The sequence below is a fragment of the Ctenopharyngodon idella genome, chromosome 20 (genome assembly GCF_019924925.1).
Source record: "Ctenopharyngodon idella isolate HZGC_01 chromosome 20, HZGC01, whole genome shotgun sequence".
NCBI classification, from domain to species: Eukaryota; Metazoa; Chordata; class Actinopteri; order Cypriniformes; family Xenocyprididae; genus Ctenopharyngodon; species Ctenopharyngodon idella.
In genome coordinates this window covers 7,735,961-7,760,673 of record NC_067239.1, presented here as the reverse complement: position 1 = coordinate 7,760,673, position 24,713 = coordinate 7,735,961, and the positions used below count along the sequence as shown (strand labels likewise).

Sequence of the window (24,713 nt, the reverse complement as noted above, 5' to 3'; positions counted from 1 at the left end):
GAATGATATCCGCAGTGACGTGGCTGAAAACAATCCATGTTTTGCAGCCTTGGGCTCTGATGTTCTCTGTCTATTCTGAAGATTCGTTTATTATAACATGTTTTAAATCAATCAGCGCTGCTATTTTTAACACATGTGAGCTCGTCTGTTTGCTTTATTATGTGTACATATTCCCGCATGTTCAGAATTTTATCCATACCGTTCAGCCTGCCAACATTCAGCCTTGCCGGCTTAATATTTTATATACTAGCAGATCCCTGCCTCTCAGGGGTATTGTTGGTGTGTACATGTGTATTTTCTTTTGTTTAAAAATACGAGGAATGTATGCATCAATGAAATGGTTGAATCTCATGAAACCTGTCAAGAACATGCACAGCTTATATTTCACACCAAAAGTAATAATAATGAAAAAAATAATGAAAAACCATATATTTTGAATACAAATATTTTGCTTAAAGAAAATGATTCATATCTTTAGAACAAGTAGGATTTTTTTTTTTTTTTTTTTTTTTTTAATTATTATTGTCATTAGTTTTTATTATGGTCATTAGACATGTTCCTTATGAGTTGCTGATATGACCTGTCCACCATTCTAAGGGTACGTTTACACGACAACAATGTACTAAAAACGGAAAAGTTTCCTGCGTTTTTGAAAAATTTCACATACAACTTTGTCAAAACCATCTCCATTCACATGGAACCGTTAAAAATGACTAAAAAAGCTGTATTCTACTTCCAGGTCAGTAGTTGGCGATGTCTCATTGTAAAGTCTAAAGCGCTTATAGACTGAACACGTAATATGCGTGCACATGACGTCACAGTTTTTACAAATTCGCATTTTTGTAGTTTACATTGAGATGATAACGGTATTGTTTTCTAAAATTTGCACTTTGAAACCTGCTTTTAAAAGTTAGCATTTTCAGGCCACGAAAACACTGTTTTCGTGTAAATGAACGGCCAAAGCGCATAAAAAGTTTTCTGTTTTTAGTTTAAAACTGTGTCGTGTAAACGGCCCCCTCTTTTTAAAAGTACCAAACTGCAGGAATTAGATATTTGATAAAAATCTTAACCCAACCGAAATATTCCTCCGGGACAACAAAATCCATTCTCATTCAGTGTCATGACAAGATGACGTCCCAGCACACTTTCCTATCCTAATTTTCAAGTAATTTTCCACAAAAATTAATCTAAATCCCACAGCAAAAATGACTCCCAGTTGATTTGCTGGGCACCATGACACATTTTAACATGGCCCTCGGGGCAACGTGTTGCTGCTGCTTCTTGGAAACCCATTCCACCCATCAGATTTCCATTGCTCATCCTCAATTCTGCCCGGATAGACTGTCCTGATTCTTCTCTTTTTCGTTTATCTGCCATCTGCAGGCCGCATAATCCACTTAAGCCATAATTATTCCCCGCTGTTTGCAAGTGGGTGGCTGGTGGAAGGAGGGATGATGTGAGATTGAAAGTGAGAGTGAGAGATAGAGGTGAGAAAGACAGAGAGAGTAGCAACAAATCAAGTCAGTGCAGATAATTGACTGGATTGTTCCAGTGTGCCTTGTGTGAGCTTTTGGGTTTTGTTTTAAAAGTCAGAATGAAACAGCATTCACAAATTGTTGTACTCCTATAATGTGAATATTCAATGAGGAAAAAAATGTAGGACAGGACTTAATTGTATATCCATTGGGAACTGAGTGCATTGTAAAAAGTGGGCGTTTCATACTAGAAAAGAGCCAGACCTGAATTGGAGTTTACAGCTGATTGTGGAGGAGTATTTCCGTCTTGACTTTTGAGGAGGCTTTTTGGCCGGGAATATGGAGACTGAAGGTTTAGGTTGTAAAACAGTATACTGAAATAATGCGTAAATAGCTGTTTATCTAGGCTGCTTCAGGTATTGCTTAGTTTTAATTGTTGATGTCTGCCAAAAAAAAAAAAAGCAGTTTCATAGTTTCATTTTTGCTCTTACAATTACAATTACAAGAAACTTTCCTTTAGAAAGCTTTTCCCTGTAAAACTTGTTTTCTTCTTCAGAATGACATGAATCTTACACTTTAAGCAGATGAATGTGAGAAATTAAATTGGTCCCGACTGCAACTAAAATTGTCACAAATGCACAGTGCTGGGTTGTAACTGATTTCATGTAAAGCCCGGAACATACCAAGCCGACAGTCGGCCGACTAAGTTTTCTCAGTGTGTTCTGCACCGTCGGTTGAAGTTGGTCCTCGTCGGCTTTTTTTTCGGCCGATTCGACATGTTGAATCGGCGTTGGAGTTCGTCTGTATATTTAACACCAAAAGTAATAATAATGAAAGAAAATAATGAAAAACCATATATTTTGAATACAAATATTTTGCTTAAAGAAAATGATTCATATCTTTAGGACCAGTAGGATTTTTTTTTTTTTAATTATTATTGTCATTAGTTTTTATTATGGTCATTAGACCATATGAGTTGCTGATATGACCTGTCCACCATTCTAAGGGTACGTTTACACGACAACAATGTACTAAAAACGGAAAAGTTTCCTGCGTTTTTGAAAAATTTCACGTACAACATTGTCAAAACCATCTCCATTCACATGGAACCATTAAAAATGAATAAAAACGCTGTATTCTACTTCCAGGCCAGTAGTCGGCGATGTCTCATTGTAAAGTCTAAAGCGCTTATAGACTGAACACGTAATACGCGTGCACATGACGTCACAGTTTTTACAAATTCGCATTTTTGTAGTTTACATGGAGATGATAACGGTATTGTTTTCTAAAATTTGCATTTTGAAACCTGCTTTTAAAAGTTAGCAATTCGACATGTTAAATCACCGTTGGAGTTCGTCGGTCAGTCAGGCCATCTGATCATTGACTGTTCAGCTACTGCCACCTGCTGGTACGGAAAGGCATTTCTTCTTACGCAGGCACAGAACGGACGTGCTATTTGGCCGTCGGGTGTCGAGCGTCAGTTTGGTGTGTCAGGGCAACTTTGGACCCAGACGCTGCTGACGTGAGCCAACCCCGCAGTCTGCTTTTGTCACCACTAGTTCGTTGGCGTCGGCTTGGTGTGTTCCCGGCTTAATCTGGATTGCATAATCAGATTTCAAAAATTCAATACTTGTAATTAGTTTATATTGCATTTTAAAATACCAATAATCAGACTACAGTTACTTTTTTATTGATCACATGATTACTTAATATTCACAAAATGGCATTAAATTGATAAAAAAAAATGTAACTTTGTATATTTTTATAAAATATAGTACATGATTATGCTATTCAAATGAATGTGATAAACAAGTTAGGTCAAAAGTAACCTAAAATTAATTGAAAGTTTGTCTATGTTCTTCATATTATCTTTTTGTATCTTCAACAGAAGAAAGAATTTCATGCAGGTTTAGAACAACCTGAGGGTAAATGAGGGTAAAAAGGGTGAATTTTCATTTTTGGGTGAACTATCCCTTTAAGCACCAGAACAGTATTAGAATGATTTCTGAAGGATCATGTGACACTGAAGACTGAAGTAATGATGCTGAAAATCCAGCTTTGCCAACACAAGAATAAATTGCATTTTAATATATTAAAATAGAAACAGTTATTTTAAACTGTAATAATATTTCAAATTATTGTTATTTTTATCTATTTACTGATTTTATTGTTCCTATGACAACATGTAATTAGAGATATATTAACAACATTTTATATATATATATATATATATATATATATATATATATATTTTTGGTGTTAATGTAATTAATGTTATTGTTTATCATATGAGATCTATTTGTAAATTTTAATGACATGTTGACTTTAGTTTAGTTGATCCACGAGTGTTTGTGTGGAGTATCTTGGGGTCTATGTCTATGCAGCAATGTGTGCGTCTGTGATGAGGGGGTTTCCTGGGAGATAATCTCCCTGCGTTGAGAGGCGCAGAATACAAAGTGGAGGTGAGACGAGAGGCCGTTTCACACCTCTCGTTTTTCTGTCGCACTCATTCCTTTCTTCCGTCTCACTCCTGCCCCTCTAATCTTCCAGCTCCACTTGTCTTTCATTCCCTCCCCTCGCGCCTCTAAAATGTCAGCTGCTCTTTCCGAAAGATCAAATGCAGCCAATGCAGTGGATGCAGCCCCCCGTGATATAAGACGCATTGACTTCCATGGCCTGCTGTGGGAGTATACTTGCCCCTCGTGATGTGGTAAATGTTCGTGGAGGAGGATTTAGGGAGATGTGTTATATTGACGCCCTGCAGTGATTCAGATGGGAGAGAGAAAAAAAGTGAGTGTGCGATGAGTCAGAGGTGGGGGAAACCAAAGAGAAATGCATAATCAATTGTCGCAAAAATCTCTCCATCCTCATCCGATGGACTACATGGAAATAGAGACAGGAAAAATGCTGTCGTTCATTGCGAGTATTTGTTCACAAGTAAAAAAAAAAACTGCATAAGGCACTTTCCATGAATAGGAGGTATCCAATTATTAATTTTTTGAAGCACTGGAGGCACAAATCGTCAAATCGGGCTTTGTAGATTAATCCAAAACAGAGAGTGTGACGCAGAATGATCTTATTCAAGTGAACTTTAATGAAACACAGGGCAAACACTACATATTCACATATACATTAATGTTAATGCAGAACACAGAACTAAGGGTACGTTTACACGATAACGATGTAGTAAAAACGGAGAAGTTTTTCTTTTGCAATATCGATTGACATCGATACCATGGGGGAAAACTGCCATATAGATATATTTAATATTATCACATAATTTGGCAGCAGGTATATTAGGCTGCTGTCACTTTAAGACCTGATGCATGGATCCATTATACTGTTACACATGTGTTTTCTTTCTCAGCTGTTTATGTTCACTTACATAACTGACTGTGTGTTTACGTGAATACTCGCCAAGACCGGCATTTTGTGTGTATTTGACTGTTTAAGTGCAATAAGCAGTGAAAAAGAACTCAATTTAGTACTGAGAGGTGGCTTTATGTGCGCACGCTTTGGGTGTGAACACAAAATCTGAATTTGAAAAATTATGCACAATACACGCAATCCAATGTCGAAATTCAAGCTCTGTAACACCAACAATATTCATCCAGAGCAAATGAAATGAGTGAGTGAGGGGAGGCGGGTTTGTGTGTCAACTCACTGTAGGAGAGATGAGAGAGCGAGAAATCTATTCTGCGGAAAATGAGTATTGAAAGCGTTTCAGACATTTCAGTATCGTTATGTTTAAAAAACTTGATATTTTTGACAATACTGCATTGCACTTGGTTTAATATTTCAGATGCCTTTTTAAAAGACTTCATTTGAAAAAAATATATATAATAAAATTCAACCTGGCAAAGTGGCTAGTAGGAATGACTGCATTACAGACCACTGCTGAAATCCACCCTCATTTGGCAGGTGTTAAAGGATTAGTTTACTTCAGAATTAAAATGTCTTGATAATTTACTCACCCCCATGTCATCCAAGATGTTTATGTCTTTCTTTCTTCATTTGAAAAGAAATTAAGGTTTTTGAGGAAAACATTCCAGGATTTTTTCTCTATATAGTGGACTTCACTGGGGTTCAACGGGTTAAAGGTTCAAATTGTAGTTTCAGTGCAGCTTCAAAGGGCTCTACACGATCCCAGCTGAGGAATAAGGGTCTTATCTACCGAAACAATCTGACATTTTCTAAAAAAATAAATAAATAAAAAAGTATATTTTTAACCACAAATGCTCATCTTGCACTAGCTCTGCGATGTGCCACGCATTACGTAATCACGTTGGAAAAGTCACATGTGACGTAGGTGGAAGTACCAATCCAGTGTCTACAAAGTAAACGTGCAAAGACTAAGTCAAACGGACTTTACAAAAATCAGGTAAAACAACGATGTCGGACGATTTTGAAGTTGGGGGAGAAAATGAGATGAGATGAGTTTTTCGCCCTACTGCGGTACTTCCATCTACGTCACGCGTGACTTTTCAAACGTGATTGCGTAATGTATGCATCACAGAGCTAGTGCAAGATGAACATTTGTGGTTAAAAAGTATATAATTTTGTATTCTTTTTTAGAAAATGATCGATTATTTCACAAGACAAGACCTTTTTTCCTCGGCTGGGATCGTGTAGAGCCCTTTGAAGCTGCACTGAAACTGCAATTTGGACCTTCAACCTGCTGTACCCCAGTGAAGTCCACTATATGGAGAAAAATCCTGGAACGTTTTCCTCAAGAAAGAAAGACATTAACATCTTGGATGAAATGGGGGTGAGTAAATTAAATTTTTATTCAACCACTGCCTACGTATACTTGTTTTGTGTTTTTTTTATTTTATTCATTATATATATGTGTGTGCATTTATTATCATTTATTTATTTATTTTAAGTCCCAGTGAACCGGAAGTTGTAAACGACTCCAGTGTTATGACGTATTTCCAAGTGAAACGGAATATTGAATAGAGGGCAGGGTTTTACTTTAGCGCTCCTCCTCTCCATCTCTTACTAATAGCAGACTAATGGTTGGAGGGGAGTGGTTTAAGTGTTTTCAACCCAAGCCGTCAAACTGACGTCATCTGAGAGGGAACGCCATTCCAGACCGGAAGTAACTTTTCAGATTTTAATTAAAGATTACCACGACAAATAATTCTTTTTCTGTGTATTAACTTGCACGGATTAATTGTTCACCACAAGACTAGTAATATGCACTAACAAAGTAAATAGGGTCAATTTTGATTTCATGACGACTTTAACGGGGCTATGTAGAATTCAGAAACCCTTGTTATTAGCGACGCCGGTGGCCATTAAGTGAACTGCAGCCAGAAACGTATTGCTTGTGCTCGCACTCGTCCACACATAATGTACAAAAAACTGAACGTGATCCAAGGCCTCGATATACTCATGGCATATTTCTTTGCTTTGAAGTAAAAAGAAGTTGGAAATACCAATTTGCATTGATACTGTTAACAAACATCCCGACACCGCCAACGCTGCTTAGAGCGAAATTTAGATATATTAATATGAGCTGCACGCTTTCCTTCAAATAAAAATCATAAACAGTCATAAACAACCTAGGAAGTCGGGGAAGGTCTCTTTTTTAAGTTTCGTTACAAGCTGTTTATGGGTCAATGACGTGATGGATAATTTCTTTGTCCGAAGGCCTTAATAATAATAAAAAAAAACAAAGATATGACATCCAGTGTAAGGTAGTACAACTAGATCTTTTATTGAATCCGAAAGGTTTTAATTATATTTTGCTACATATAAAGGTATTTTAAAGGTTTTGAAGTGTCAAATGGTCATTCGGTTTAACCGTCCAAAGGCCAATACAGCCATTTCATTTGTGATTAAAATATCTTAAAATGTAATAAATGTATATATTTTTTTATTCTGACAGGATTTTATAACATCATATATTAACATAGTGCAAAATAGTATTAAAATTATGTGTAGAAGTCGTTGCTTTGTTATGAGAAGGAATGTCCGGAAAAATTAATTTCATTGATGTCATTCGGAGTAACCAATATAAAGGGACCATTTTGGATCAAGTCATGCGGTCAATATCATGTGACAGGATGTGACATCATTCAGACACCTGCAAAGGACCACATGGTCGTGAAGCAAAGTAACAAACTCTCTTTTAACTGTTTGAAAAATTCATGTTTTCACTTGATCATACGCATGTCCCGAAACATCATGTCATTCGGTACAACTACTATAAAACATGGAAAATGTTGTAATATATCAAAAACTTGTACTAAATATAAAATGTTTGATTGTCCTTTTGCTAGTTAGCTAGCTAGCTAGATATCAGCCTGTTAGCATTGTTTGAAAATATCGTCATTCGGTATAACCCAAAGTGTCATTCGGTAAAACTGAAATTTTAGTTAAGTCATTCGGTTTTTTAGGTGACAAATTTTGTCCATCTTGTAAAAAATGACAAAAGCAGTGTTAATTGATTATAAAAACCACATAATCTCATTGTTAACACTTAATAAAACTTCAAAATTAATTATATCTCCACTGATTTTTTTACACTTTTAAAAACCTTATTTGTTAGTGACCCTTATACATTGGCAATGAAAAAAGAGTTTAATATATGAAAATGCTTACATATAGCCCATTTAATATTTATTAAAAGAAAATAACAAAAACACCTCAGTCAGGGTATTAAACTGTATTTAGACAAGTTTTGGTCATTTTGGTTACCCAAATTGTGGTAACAGGGTTGCAAAAATTTCAAACCTCATAAAAAATAAATACAATAGCTTATATAAGATTTAGTGAGGTTGACAATCCTTTTCTGAAGTTTAAGCACCTCCTTTCAAACTTTTTAAGAGTTTCAGGCCTTGTTTCAAACCTTATTAGTGGAAAGTGTCATAAATGCGTGGTATAAATATTCCCCAAGCAGCAGTGCTCTATAGATTAACTAGGTGGATCTACGTGCACAGAAGGTTGTGCATGCGAATGTTCTTTTGATGAAGTCGCAAGCTGTCTCATCGCGTTCCTATCTTAATTCATCTCGTTGCTCATGAACGCACCTGTGTGAGGGACCCCCAGTCACACGAAACATCAGCGCAGTGGCATCGGCCCAAAGAGGTTAATTACGCCTGTCGCTGCACGCTCATTCTCACCGTGACAGTTTCATGCATGAAGCTTCAAGATGTTCACAAGTTTGATGACACTTTCTTAATTGCTGTCGCTATTATTTTGTAACATGATTGCAAGCGCCACCCGGCACTCTCTTTACTCTGTTGGCAGGATCTCCAGCGGTCTGTCAGGGCTGCATGGGAAAGGTAACCTCAGACTCGAGCAGGAATAAGTGGAATCCCTGATAGGGAGTGGAGAATTTATACACATACCCTCATGAGAGGTTGCCTACTGCGAAAAACCATGAAAAAGATATATATTGGGAAAACGGCCCTTAAAACCTCTCGAAATGGTTGTAAACATCAGAAAAAGAGGTAAGATACTCTCTCAACCCCGCCGTCCGCCCACCACAGTCATCCCATCAACCATGTGCATCCGTCGAGTGCTGAACTCATAGTGCTGTGACAGATTGGTTCCACCCTTACCATCATGAGTGCTGTTGCTACAAGTGTTGACCAATGAATGTGCTATTGTACACACTACATACAGTACGATAATCATGCTCTCCATTCCACTTGTGACTATGGAAGTGTTATTGGTTTGCTAAATAGGGCTGTTTAAAGAAATTAGTAAACCAATACACGAACCAACACTTCTCAATATATAGTGGGTAACAAGTGGAGAAAATTATGCAGTTTCATATACAGACTATGACCAGTGTAGACATCTACTTACATTTACCTCCACCTCGTGTCCTTCATATGACAAATTCATATGAAGTAGCGTCCAGGCAAGTTGTCACACTATAGGGCTTTTCATACTGTTCTTAACCCCGGGTTATCGTCGTTCTAAACACCACTTTTAACCCCGGGTAAAAGAGCATTTCACACTTGTAATTTAGATGCGGGGTTAGCACCGCTTTTTACCCGGGGTACATTGCGGTGCCAAACTTGTACAGTGTGAAACGATGCGGTGTTAGAATGTTACAAAAAGATTGTTAGAATGTTAAAAATGTCAAACGGCGATGGAAAATGTCCGTCATTGTTACCTTTATAGTTTGAAAAGTTCACTCAGAAAAAAACTTGATATTACAGTCAGTAATGTGTAATATGAGGATGCGCAATGCTAGAGTCTTTATATAAACAGGTCAGGTGCTGCATTTGTCCAGTCAGTCACACTGACACCACAAATATGCAGAAAAGGACTTTAACCCGGGGTTTAGGAATGTGCATTGTTAAACGGTAGTTTATGAACACCCAGGATTACCTGTCAACCCCGGGTATAGTACGAGCAGTGTGAAATGTGAATAAAGATAACCCAGGATTCTGTTCACCAGGGGTTTAGAATGACCCAGGGTTAACTATTTCAAGTGTAAAAAGCCCTTATATGTCACTATAAAGCGGTTAGTTCCTGTCCTTGATTCTGATTGGTCAATAGCTGTGTTTTATTCACGATAAAACACGGCTATGACCGCTTCACCCAATGGTTCGGTGTATCACTACACAACACCCTTAGCAACCACTCTTAGCAACGTAAACTGTATGTTCTCAATTGATTTGGTCCATTGAAGCTTACTGTATTATGTAGAAGAGTATTGTGAGAAAGATCGAGTGATCGAGTTTATTACCTGCATTCAGATTTAGCATTTCCTTTCAGGTCAGTCCTATGTTCATCACAAAAAATCTGTTTAAATGTCCTATGTATTATCTTGTCCTTTTAACAATTAAGGGGTTTTCCCATGACTGACAGCTCTAGTCAGAGCATTTGCCAGTTGCGTCTTGTTCTGTGTTCACAACAATTCAGTCTCTTCAATGTAAAAGTCTTCGCTACTGACTGACACACTTATAAAGACAGTCTTTGCCACTTAATAATGTAACTTGTGTTGCTGATCACGGTCAGGGACTATTTTTTTTCGAGCGGAAGAAAGGCTTTTAGTGAAAGTTTACTTCATGAAAGTTGCATTGATACATATTTTTGGCTTTAATAGTGGTATTGTGTGGTAACAGTTTTATAAAAGCAATAAGGTACTCAAGGCTAGACACTCTGTTTTGCGTCATGCCTAACAACGCCCTTCAGTCGTGACGATACAGCACAGCCTCTCGTACCTTATTGCTTACGTAACAGCAATGATTTGAGTGAAAAATACAAAGGCATAAATCCAGAAAAGGATATATAATGATGGTAGATTATCACTGAAAGGATGAATTGTGTTCTCTTAAATAAATTGCGAAAGAACATTTCAAATATAAAATACATATTTATATTTATATATTTATACATTACACAAGATAAATGTGACATTACAATAGGATTATGTGAATATTGTTATAGGTTCACTTAAATTAAAAGTTGTTTTAATATTTTTTTAATGTTCTGAAATGGTAAATAACTGATAAAACAAGTTAAAGGCACAATATGTAATATTTTTGGATTAAAATATTCAAAAACCAGTAGAACATTGTTTCCAAGAATGTTTAAATCCAGAGAAATAAGCAATTTTAACCAGGACACGGTCTGTGTCCATGCGTCGCCTATCAATGACATCATACCCGCATTACCCTAGGTTTCTGGTTTTATTTTGAAGAAACCATGGAAACACCAAAGACGCTTTAATATATTATGTGTTTTATTAGACAGGTGAGCAATTGTTTAGATAGATACATTCATCAACAGAAAACTAATCATGTTATATAGCTCAACACAGTAAGTCTTATTGTTTAAATCTCGTTTTCTTGATTTACATGGAGTACCATGTTTTACCATGCCTAATATCGATCTAGCTTACTGCAGTGTGCAACAAGTGTCTTATAGTAGGCGCTGAGTGAATGCAGAGTAGCATTATAACAACTTTCAGCACACAAATGTATTTAATATGATAAATCAGCGCTGCTTTACCTCATTAACACTTGACTGGAAGAAGTGGAAGTGGCGACTGTAGCATAATAAAAGTTTCGCTGCTCTCGACATGTGTCACGCTCGTCTCTCATTAGCAATCGCTTTCGCGGCCTCTTTTCTGCTCGTACAGCACTCAGCACTGCTCTGCTTTATACTACAGTAACATTAATAGTCTCATTCATGAACATGATTTCTGCTGGAGTCCCATCCCAATTCTTTTCCACCTGGCTGTAGACGTGAAGACAACGCATCCCATTATTACGCAAAATCAAGGGGTCATCAAGCAACGCCTTTGTTTTGAATAAGCGACCTCTAGCTGCGAAAATGTACATATTGTGCCTTTAAAAATATATATAATATATATTTTATATTATAATAATAAATTATTAGTTATTATATATTAAAATATTTATATATGGCTTAAATGTTAAATATAATATATATGTGGTTTCAACAGTAAGCCTACATTAATTTGGGATTCAATGTGAAATTATATTTATGATTATGATTTGTTTCATGTGATTATTGCCAATTATTTACAGAAATCCGTGTTATTACTTTGTGATTTTTTTTAAACAATCGACATCCCTAGTTTTCACTATTTAATTTTATGAATTTTGTTTATTTTTAATTCACCAGCTCACTTGCAAACACAAAGTGAACCCACCACCCTCCCTATTCACCCACCCGAATGTGATTTCGGCAGAGGGATCTCCAACTGCTAACCCCATCCCCCAACAAACGTGATTTCAGATTGTTGTAATATATTATTAGCAGAGTGTTCTCTGACATTTCTTGGAATATCATGAATAACATAATATATGAATTATAATGGTAATTATTCATCATAATATTAACCATGGTACCAGCTTACTATATTTTGTAAAGAGAATCCAGCTTTCATTTTAAGCCGAGCTTAATGCTTTGGCTTAATGCGTCTCTGTGATTCTATTGAGACAGCACAAGTGATAATAGTGTGTGAATCTGTGCGGTGTGTGTTCTGCTGTACATGTGGCCTGCTGAGAATTAGCGTGAGCTGTCTTGCTTGTGTGCTCTCTTCCAAATACATGTGTATATCGATTGCCAGTACATTTATCTCTCAGACATGTTACATTCTCACTGCTTCAGACACGTGTTGTCTGACCGTCTAATCAAGCTTGGTTTGTGGCATGCTCAAAGCCGCCAGCTCTATCAGCAGCCAGAAAAGTCATTACCGTCCACCACACATCTGTCCATCAATACTAAACCATTAAGAGCTGTCAGTGGTTCTCTTACGTATCGCAAAAAGCTGCGTTTGGTTCCATCCATCTCTCTCACCCCATCCCTGCTTGTGTGTTTGATCTATAAATAGACCGTCTGTACATGGCATTGGTCATGTGACTGAGGATCAATGTGGGAAATGGGAAAAAAATCAGTGTTGGGGATAAAAAAGGTCAGTAAACCTGATTTATCAAAGCACTCTTGACACAAGCGTGTTTGAGTTATATTAAATGCGATCAGTGGGTTGTATGACAGTTATTGATCATGTCAGTGACAATGAAGCGAAATGCATTCGTAAATCTGGAGGTTTTGCTGAGATACATTTCTCAACGAAGTTCATACAAAACAGCTGTTTTTTTTTACACTCTCATTATTGATCCTGAATCTCTGCCTGATCCATGTAGAAAGAATTCAATGACTATTTTTGTGAGATTTTGTCATATGAAGTGAATGTAATCATGTGCGTATCTATATGTAGCTCTCTGCAGGAACAGAAGGAAGACCTGCGGAAGCGTCTCTCATACACCACTCATAAGCTGGAGCTTTTAGAGCGTGAGTTTGACTCCACGAGGCAGTACCTGGAGACCGAGCTGCGCCGAGCCCAGGAGGAGCTCGACAAGTTCACTGACAAATTACGGCGGTAAGTAGAGTGTACACAATCGCATCTGGCTTTAAAACAATGGGGCTTTCCATCCACATATGGTAACTAACTGAATAATTTTTCAATCAGGACAATGGACTTGAAACTTGGATATTGTCTGCATCCCAATTCGCCTACCTTGTTGGTGAAGGAAAAGAACATACTTTTGAGTGTGTAGCAAAAGAACATGGCAGTATGTTAGCAAGCGTTAGCATCTATTTAAATTCATCACTATAAAAATGACTCAACTTTAAAGGGGACATAAAACATACAGTTTCTGCCAATCTCATGTTAATCTTGAGTACCTATAGAGTAGTATAGCATCCTTCATATCTCTGAAGAGTCTTCAGTTTTATCAGATTTATAAAAGACAGATACAGCTGAACCGCTTCTTTCCGAAAACAGACGAGCTCCTGGAGGCATGCCGTGGGCGGAGCTAAAGAGTCACGAGCACGCAATACATCATCACATTATACCTGGATAACTTTGATTAACTTTACATTTGTGTTGTTTACATTATATGCACTTACACGCCGATTGCCAACAAAACACAGACATTTGATGCAGTTTTACTTACCGCCTGCGGTTTCGACTCATGACCGTGATCTTTTATCACTGGGACCGCTCCATCTTTCAGTTTCAACCGATCTGCAAATCCAACGTCAAACTGGGCCTTGTTTATAAAACATTCGTCACCGAAATGCCGGGAACAAACCAACACACTTGCACAACTTTAAAATTACCCCAAGCTTTACTCACTATCAAGCCATCCTAAGTGTATATGACTTTCTTCTTTCTGATGAACACAATTGGAGATATATTAATAAATATTATTTAATATATTTAATTTTATATAATAAACGCATCCAAGCTTTATAATGGCAGTGAACAGGAGTCATGAGTATGAAGCTGAAGAAAGTGGATAAAGCTGTGCCTCCATCCACATCCATCCATCATTAACGTACTCCACATGGCTCCGGAAGGTTAATAAAGGCCTTCTGAAGCGAAGCGATGCGTTTGTGTAAAAAAAATATCCATACTTCCACCAGACCACCTTCCGAATTCAAATTATGAAGAAAGTGTAAAACTCTTACAGTTCAAAATGCTATATGTCCTATGCCTTCCGTATTCAACTTACGGAAAAAGCTTAACTGACGCGACGCCAGTTCCGTTTCTTTCGTATGCTGAATACAGAAGGCGGTCTGGCGGAAGCTAGATATTTTACTTCATAACTTGTTAAATATGGATATTTTTTTTAACCCAAAGGCATCGCTTCACTTCAGAAGGCCTTTATTAACCCCCAGAGCCGTGTGGAGTACGTTATGATGGATGGATGTGGACGGAAGCACTTTCTTCAGCTCATACTCGTGACCTTTGTTAGGTCATTATAAAGCTCGGATGCGTCAGGATATTTATTAATATATCTCCGATTGTGTTCATCAGAAAGAAGTCATATACACCTAAGATGGCTTGAGGGTGAGTAAAGATTAGGGTAATTTTCATTTGAAAGTGAACTAATCCTTTAACGCTAAGTTCCTTGGGAAGCTAAACAAGGTTATCTTTCCCTCACAAACAAAAACACACTTCTTTGGTGACATTGTTGATTTTGTGGTCTAAAAAAAAGACAAATCTTTCTCGAGCCAGTCCTGTGCAGCGCTGTCGACGACTTCCGTAACTGGTTTACTGGTTTATGTGCGCGCGCGCTCTTCCGGGAGAAGTGCCCATACAAGGAATTCTGCCCTTTATGATGTCATACAGGGCCATACTCGAAAAAAAAAACCTTTCCGAAACGTATACGAACCCTGAAGGAGTGTATTTGGCACAGAAATATGTCATTTGTCCAACTCGTTTTTTTTTAAACTTTGACCATGTTTAGCATGAGAATCCAACTCTTTAACAGTGTAAATAAGTCAGAATGCATGAGATAGCATTAGACATCCCCTTTAAGGTTGTGTGAAAAAGTATTTAATTTTGTCTTTTATTGCATGTTTCTCTCACAGTATGGTTTTAAATTAGTCAAAACATAAAACATACACTGTGTCCGAACATGCCTGCTTCCCTACTATATGTTAGACTAAAAACGTGTGAAATTAATAGTATGTCTGAATTCGTAGTATTCACAACAGTAGGCGAAAAGTGGGTTATAAATAACCCACTACTTCTGCCTAAATTTCTGAATTGTGCATATGATGGACACTTTACAATCCCATGAGGCCACGGGAAAGACTTTGAAGCAATGCAACTGACACTGTATGTCACATGATAAAGCCAAAATGGCAGATGTACTATGTCTGGATTTAATTCATATTCCACACATTCATACAATATAGAACATACTTTTTAATGGTCATGAAGTTCATTCCTACTCAAATAATATATGATTTTGAATGCAACTATATATAAAGTATAGTTTGTTTGTTTTTAGTAGAAAAAGTCACTAATTATCCATACTGCTGTAAAGAATTTTGGGATCATATTCTGTAGACAAAAATCAAAACAGAACTTTATGGAGGTTGCAAGTCTTCGCGTATTTGGTCCAAAATGAATACAGGATGCCACTGCAACAATATCATATTACTTACAGTGAAACATGATGGCAGCACTGTGATTGTACATAGATTTTTTGCAGCTGTTGACTTGGATGACTTGCTATCATTGATGAAAGTATAATTTCTGCTACATAACAGACCATTCCTAAGGAGAATGTCTGACTATTTGTGTGTGAGCTGAATATAAATCGTATTTGGTGCTGCAGCAGAACAATAATTCACAGAATCCAACACCAATGCAGAATCATGTCCACATCTGAATGGTTAAAAACAAACCAAATTAAGGTTATGGATTGCCCTATAATCAAAGCCCTGACTTTAATCCAATAGAGAATATTTTTCACAGGGTGAGTGTATTATAAAAGATTTTCATTAAAAAAAGTTTTATCCCAAAAGAAATAAATAGTACTTTTTTGGAAATATATTTCACTAACTTGATAAAAGCCGTTTTATTTTATATGGAGCAGGTCAACTCGCTGGGGCCGCCATGAAGAAATCACATGACCTGTCAAATACGACTTACACTATCACAAAATTAAGTAGGGCTAACTGGCAATAGCACATTTATGCAATGTCACCACTAGATCACAATGTTTGGTTTTTCCTGCTTCCACACCACTTGGTGTCACTATAATGAGATGACTTGCATTTTGGCTAGAGAAACAAACTGAGTGCACCTTTAACTATTTTTAACGAAAGAACAAAATAAACCCAGTACAATACTTCAATTCTTTTTTACTCATGTTCTCTTACACTCTTTGAAACAGTTGCGAATACCATTTAGCTCCAAATAGTGAATAACAGAATATCACAGACAATGTACTTTTAAAAAATGCTGTGACAGGAGGTTTAGGACAATATTAGCCAAAAAGAAACTCGCATGGATGCACACTTCAAAAATCCACTGGAAAAAACTATATCATCCAGACACATTTGCCTTAATATTTAAAACATACTTTGTGATGTGGGATGCACTGTTTCTTACCTTGGATACTATTTCGGATGGATAGTAAGTGAATTGGAAGATTGTTTCACTTAGGCATCTGCTGGCCAATGCCAAGTGTGTAGGAGTCAGTTGTACAGTTATAGCTTGGCCATGTGTTGGGCTCCTCGGTCCATTGTAAAATAAATGTTGTGAATTGATATTGCAACAGATACCATAACATAATGTGGAAGATGAACAGGTGCGCTGGTGAGAGTGTTGGCAACCGACTTCAAAAAAAAAATAATAATAATAATAATAATAAAACCTGGGATTATCTAACAGAAGTGTCTATGGAAATAAGGAAGGCATATAAGAACATTGTATGGATTTGAAGCAAGACGTTTTGTTCATGTGTTTCCCACAGAATACAGAGCAGTTACTCAGCACTGCAGAGGATCAACCAGGACTTAGAGGATAAAATCCACCGAAATGTGAGTGCACAAATTAAACAAGAGGTGCCTGGGCGAGTGCACACACACTGCTTTTTGTTTTAATGTGCGAATGTTTTGTTCGCACATGTGTTTACAAGTACTCATCTCGCTCTTTAAGTGTTTTCCTGTTTAAATGGGTTTTTGGATGAAAGTGTTTACATCGCTGTCCGCACTTCTGTCCATGTGTGCACGTGTTTTGTGGTGTGACATATTAGTGAATGTGTTAAACATGTACAATAGCACTGAATGCACTAAGAGTCTATTTGAATATCAATAAACTTCCACTGGTGCGCCTGACATTAATTACAGTCCATTACAACAGCCTGTCCGCCTTCACATGACAGTGTGATAGTGAGTCTATTATACTGGCTGAATCTGCATCACAGCCTGTTTGTTAATTTGAAGTTCGAAACAATTCAATTATAATTAGCCTGCCTGCCGCAGTACATTGTATGACCATTGCATGTCTGTATTAGGATCCACCCCTTAGGGTTTACTCCGAGTTTGTTATAGTAAACAGGTTTTTTTTAGTAACATATTGCATCAATGATGACCCTGAAGGTTATGGGTCCAGGTATGAAATGATCAATTTATTAACTTTAATTTATGCTTCTTTGAGTACGCCAATTAATTCCCATCTGCTGCAGGAATATCCTAGAATGACTTAACACGTGCACTGACTTCTCACTGTGTGAACTTGTCTATATATTTCTACTGGTGATCTATTAGGGCTTATATCATCGTAAATGCATATCATAGAGGGTTTTTTTCTGAAAATGTGCTCCTTTCATCTAGTCGCAGCACCACGATGATGAGAAACGGGCTCTCAGCCGAGAAATCATCGTCCTTAACAATCATCTCATGGAAGCTAAGATGACCATTGAGAAACTGAGAGAGGATAATGTAAGAGAAATAATGACAATCTGATTTCTTTTACACACTGAGGCTTAATGGCAGCCCTTTGGAGGACTGTGTATTTGCTTTGGATTATCTAATGTTCCTTTTCTACCACTCTCAATAGGACTTGTACAGAAAAGACTGTAACTTGGCTGCACAGCTCTTGCAGTGCAATAAGTCACACTACAGAGCCCAGTTATCTGAGGTAAGTCAGCAGCATGTATGCAATTTTAGCAAAGAACAGCAGTGGTGTCATAAATTAGTGTATGAGCTGAGTTACTTAAATTACAAGAAAGGCATTCATAAAAAATGTACTTACCATTTATATGGACTTCCTTAGTTTTCTTTCATTATAACAGATAAGGATCTGGTTTATTGTATTTGCTTATTTTAAAAACATTCCTATAACAAAGGATGCTAACAGGTGATGAAAAGAATATTATAGACCCATTATTGCTTCTATGTAAAAGTAAAAATGGAATATTACATTCTGAAATATAATCGAATATGTCTATATAACAATGACGAATAACAATAGAACACAGTCTGTCAAAGTCCTGGAGAGCCACAGTCCTGCAGAGTTTAACTCCAACCTGATAAAATCTCACCTGCCTGTAGCTGTCTAGTAACCCTTAAAGGGAACCCTTGGTATTAAGACTTGTATGGCTTAATATAACATAAATGATGTCTATTACTGAAATATGTAGTAGAAACCCCATGAAAGATTTACGTTATTTAAAAAATCCATGACATATTTGGACAATGGGCGGCGCCATTTTGTTTAGGTGCGCAGTGTGTTCTATGTCGATGACGTCAAATGGTTGCTCTCGTTGAGCTACGTTGAACTCGGAATATAATATATGATGCCACATTGTGCTGCTTTTGGTTGTAATTTTCAGTCGAAGGGCAACAAGAGAAGCAATGCAAGTCTTTACTTCTTTACTAGCGATAAGAGGAGAAAAGAATGGGAAGTTGTGAAGAATATGGACGAATAAAACTTCCTAAAGACCCACGTCTTTGTTCTCTTCACTTTAGACCTGATGCCTTTGAGGCTTTTAGTAGACCACAGCTACTGAAAGAGCTTACAGTTGTCGATGGATATAAGTGTATTTAACCAAATGCTGCGCCTGTCGTGGAGCCTGACGAGGGCAGCCTATATAACACATCTCGATTGAGACAGACTGCCTCAAAGCTTGCGTGCGCTGTGATGCACGAGATATCTGTGACCGCATGAAACAGTAGCATCTTCTCAGCGTGTTTAACTGTGTGTAATGCATTCAGGTGACATATCAGATGATTTTTACATGTCAATCATACAACAGTTGTTCGAATATCCACAGAAACATTGCACGTCTTCGATGTTTTCATCCTCACTAATTTTGCGCTCTGGCTCAAATTGAAAAGGCTGATCGGGTTTTAAAAGGAACCCCGCAAATATTAAGACATGTATGCGTTACTAGATTACCGTTGCACCAAAACATACAGATGAAAAGTATCAAAGGCATCAGGGCTAAAGTGGAAAGAACAAAGATGCAGTTAGGATGTTTTATTCGTCCACATTCTTCACAACTTCCCATTCTTTTCTCCTCTTATCGCTAGTAAAGCAGTAAAGACTTGCATCTCTTCTCTTGTTGTCCATCGACTGAAAATTACAACCAACAGCTGCATAATGTGGCATTGTATATTATATTCCGAGTTGTGTTGCGGTAAAAATAACAACAGGGTAGCGGCAGTAACTCACCGAGTGCAACCGTTTGACGTCATCAACTTAGAACACACTGTGCACCTAAACAAAATGGCGCCGCCCATTGTCCAAATATGTCATGGATTTTTTTAAATAACGTTAAGTCTTTCATGGGGTTTCTACTACATATTTCAGTAAGATACATAATTTACGTTATATTAAGCCATACAAGTCTTAATACCAGTGGTTCCCTTAAAATAAAATTTCTGTCATTAATTACTCACCCTCATGTCGTTCCAAACCGGTAAGACCTTTGTTCATCTTCAGAACACAAATTAAGATGTTTTTGATGAAATCCGAGAGGGTTTTTTTTTATCTTCCATAGAAAGCAACAAAATGACCACATTCAAGGTTCAGAAATGTAGTAAAGACATCATTAAAATAGTCAACGTGACTACAGTGGTTCAACCTTAATGTTATGAAGTGATGAGAATACTTTTTGTGCGCAAACACAAAATGAAAATAACGACTTTATTCAACAATTTCCTCTCTACCCTGTCATTCTCCTACGCAGTTTACATTGAAGACACATTGCAGAGCTTCCGTGTTCTACGTCAGAACGCAGACTCTGTATTGGCCAGCTCCTGCGTCACCATCACACAAGCGTCATAGTGCTCACGTGAACAGCATCGGCCAATACTAAGCTGGCGTTCAGATGTAAACACGGAAGCACTGCACTGCGTCAACTGTGTAGGAGACTGACAGGGTAGAGAAGAAATTGTTGAATAAAGTTGTTATTTTTTTGTTTTGTTTTGCACACAATACGTATTCTCGTCACTTCATAACATTAAGGTTGAACCACTGTAGTCACAGTGACTATTTTAACGATGTCTTTACTACTTCTCTGGACCTTGGATGTGGTAATTTCATTGCTTTCTATGAGAGATAAAATAAATAAATAAAAAAAAACCTCTCGGATTTCAAGTAGGTTATACTGCTGGTTATACTTTTCCAAAAGATATTTCATCTAAATAAACCCAACCATCCCCTTTAATGCCATATTGTTTAACCACTAACAGTTAGCTAAATGTTTTTGGACTGATATAAACGTACTAAATCAAGAAACAGGATTGTTTTTATTTAGTGGGATATACTAGTATTTAGGTCAACTATAGTAAATCAAGTCCTTGTTCAAAGAAATATTGAGGTTCTGTCCCAATTAAGAATGAGCAACTATTCTGGCAGGGCGAAAGTGGGAGGAAGTTTAAGTAATAATAGTGTGCCAATAAACTTGGCAGTTTATCTATAGAATCTGCTCCAAGCCTTATGCCAGTCCCATGATGTCTAGAGCAGAGACTTATGTTGGCATGCAGCCTGCTTTAAAAACCTGTTCATACTTGGCAGATATACCTGAATGGAAACATCAATGTGTCTGTTACACAACGTATTCTGGGAATTCAGCCTTGAATATTGTTTTATATGAGAATGTCAAAGAATTGGCACTAAGCATTCGTTAAAATAGTCAGTTGGACATAGCTGAAGGTGTCTCATGTGGTTATAAGGAAAAACTGAGTTTCTGTATAACCATAGAGAAATTTATTTAAAAGCAGCCCAAAAAAGTCTGAAAAGCAAGAATCGGATTTGTTGAACCAAGACCAACCCTATTGGTTTTGAAGAACTACAATTTTTGCTTTGTCTTGGCTCCTCTTATCATGCTTCTATAATTAGTCATGTTCTGTTAGCTAATTAGCTGCAATTTACTTTCTTCTTGTTGCTATGGTGAAAGAACTGAGAGGTAAAAAGAGTTGTGATATTGGATTGATGCCTAGTACTCTGTGTGTAGTGTCAGTGGCAATGAAATCTGTGGTTCTTCCCTCTGGCCAATTTTCGCTAAATGAAAAACTAAAAACCATGTACTTACGTAGACCATTAGTACAGATTTGAAGATTTAATATCTTTGGCTGTCCGCTTTGCAAATGTATTTCTGTGCTCATTGAGGGCTTCAGTTCCATTCACCAATCTTGTATGTTTCTTACTGCATCTTAAGGATATTGACCTGATCTAAGCTATTATTTCCCTTTTATCCCTGCCTGATAGGTTTCCATAGCAGCCTACCTTTTTCTCTTTGTGTGCAAATCTCTCAACTCTTATTGTTCATTGGGTACATCTAATGGAAATCTGTGTTTCACTCTCTCTCAGTTGCCTGCAGATTTTCAGGAGCGTGTGAGCTTGCACATGGAGGGTTCTTCCCTCTGCCACTCCCCATATGCCGACACAGTGCCTGCCTCTGTCATTGCTAAGGTCCTGGAGAAACCAGATGAGGTCTGCAGCAGTCAAGCCTCTCGTTCACCCAGCCCACAACCCCAGGAACGCCAGGGCTTCCTCGTGGGCACCAGCCTTGTGGGTAGCACCGAGCGCCTTGGCCTCCGAGCTACTTACAAGTCAGACCTGTACAGCAGTGACACAGCACTTTATTGTCCAGACGAACGGAGACGAGAGCGCAGACCCAGCATGGACCTCCATGGACAGCGGAAGGTTTATGAACCCCAGAACTCCACTGACAGCAACCCAGAAGAGGGATCCATGTCCCTGCAGCCTGGCTTCTCACAGGACCACTTTAGAAAGTTTACAACCTCTCTGGGAGGCGGCTCCAGCTCTTACTCCAGCTTTAGTGGAGGAGGGTCAGAAGACAAGGGTCAGGATCCTCCGAGCAGTGCTGCATCTTCTCCTCACCACCATGCCCTTTACATGGACTGGAGGGATGGGGCAGAATACGAGCACAAAAGTGACTCTTCCTGGGAGAGGGAGAGTCCAAGCGCCTTCACAAAGGCTCATGCTTTCCAACCACCTGAGACCAGCCACCATCAGAATGGTAGCTCACCCATCTACAGCAGAACAATGTCCTCCTGTTACAGTGAACCTTACGAGCCCCTGCCAACTTCCACCTCACCTAGCATCACCTATGGTGACAGTCGCCGTGGAAGTGCTTTTGCTCCTGAGGAAGAAGAGCTGATTGGTCGGTGGAGGCAACTGAGTGTGGAGGATCTGAGCGCCCACTCATACCGCAGTCCCGGGCGGGCCTCACCTTACAGCTTCTCTGAGCAACACTTCTCTGTCCGGCCTGCAAAAATTCGCCTTGGTCCTCTCTACAGTAGCTTCCAGGAGGGTACTGATGTGTACCACCATCATGCTGGGGTAATAGACCCCTTCTCCAGCCCCAGCCCCGATTGCAGCCCAGGCCTTCGGCAGCAGCAAAGCCAGCCTCACCTATACCGCTCCAAGGAGGATAGCCAAGAGTCCGAGCACAGCCTCTACAGCCCCAAGGATGGTGTGGTGGCAGCTGGGGGCCAGGCAACAGAGTACGTTGACGTAAGTCCCAACAGTTCAAATGAGTCACTGGACCATGGATCTCTGGAGATGGCTGCTGAGCTGCAGCATTATCAACCTGAGAGGCACAGCGTGTCCCCTCAGGGAACCACCCCACCACCTCCTCCACAACAACCGTACCAAAAATTTGGCACACTAGGGCTGTCACGCAAGGACAGTCTCACCAAGGCACAGCTCTATGGAACTCTACTAAACTAAGAGCAGGGTTTCCTGGTTACCCTTTTACAGCTCTGTGGTACTCTACTAAACTAAGAGCAGGGTTTCCTGGTTACCTGCTGTTGTCAGTAGGCTTTGAATGTTAAGCTACAGTTTGAGCCAAACACATGATGGGATTTTCTGTTGAATATTTTCAGTCCATCAGCTCTCTTATCTTTTTTCTCTCTATTTCTGTATCTGTTACAGTGTTTTCTAAACATCAAACATGAATTGCTCATGTTTCTACAGTTGATATGAAGCTCTAACTCTCAGCACTATTTGTATAGCATATTTTGAAAGTTTATTAATGGTTCTGTGTGGTTTGTGAGAAAGTATTTTAAGTGCATTAGGTGCATTATGGATTTTTGGAAACTTGTCTTCAGAGAGAGGTTATCTTTGTTTTACCAAAAGCCTTCTGGGCTCAAAAGGGTTTGTGAATGGACAGCACATGCTATGTAAAAAGAAATGCTAATTTTGACAAGAAATTTGATCTTTTAATATATAATTTATGAATAGCTGTATTTATTGTTAAGTATGCTATATCTATAATTGTTTAATAAATGTAACACTATGGAGAGACTGAACAATCTATATAATTGTAAATTATTTTTATTGCTATAAATAAGGCAATCAGCACAATTATACACGCTGCAAACAATTAAAAATGCCTCAAACGAGTTAAGTCATGATAACAATTTGAGATTTAACTGCAGTCTATTAACAGATCGTTCCACAGATTTGTGAACAAGACTTTGTGAAAATAATTTTAAGGAATAAACTCTGCATGGATTCATATTACCCTAAATCAGCCCTTCAAGAGCAAGTCTCAACCAAAGTGATACTTCTAATCTATTTCTATTCCAAATAGATTTGATACTACTCAAATCTATTGCTTCATCAAGCGAATACAATATCTTGAAAGCACTGGGCATTTTTTAACTTGATATGTTTTGTTGGGCGATGGAATTTCTAAGGTGATTGTTCTTTTCGATGTTTTCTCTCTTTTGTTCCTCAGTGCTGTAAGCCCCCTCCCTCAGGCCCTCTCTACCTCACGATTCAATCCCTCTCTTCTTTCTTAATCAGCTGGGATCCTGTGTCAGTTGACACAATGATGCATGACTCTGTTTCTTCTGTTTTGCTTTCTATATCTAATAAAGCACAATAGTTGCACCATGTCTGCCTCTATAACTCCCTTTTGTTTCCTGTTCTGAGAGTGAGGCGTGCTGCTG

General features: G+C 38.2%; 1 protein-coding gene across 4 annotated transcripts in view; it reads left to right on the top strand.

Moving 5' to 3' along the window:
- Positions 1-24,657, top strand: part of si:dkey-174m14.3 (uncharacterized protein LOC563117 homolog) — a 32,045-nt gene extending 7,388 nt beyond the window's left edge. For 2 of the 4 annotated variants that reach the window (XM_051873990.1, XM_051873989.1), the window contains 6 exons: positions 8,733-8,935; positions 13,195-13,356; positions 17,255-17,321; positions 18,117-18,224; positions 18,343-18,423; positions 22,102-24,657. In XM_051873990.1, the coding sequence (XP_051729950.1) occupies positions 8,838-8,935; positions 13,195-13,356; positions 17,255-17,321; positions 18,117-18,224; positions 18,343-18,423; positions 22,102-23,487 (1,902 nt within the window). In that variant the 5' untranslated portion in view covers positions 8,733-8,837 and the 3' untranslated portion in view covers positions 23,488-24,657. Of the gene's footprint in view, positions 1-6,050; positions 6,244-8,732; positions 8,936-13,194; positions 13,357-17,254; positions 17,322-18,116; positions 18,225-18,342; positions 18,424-22,101 lie in introns of all 4 variants that reach the window. The other 2 variants (XM_051873991.1, XM_051873992.1) reach the window with 2 other exon arrangements.
- The last annotated feature ends 56 nt before the right edge of the window (positions 24,658-24,713 follow it).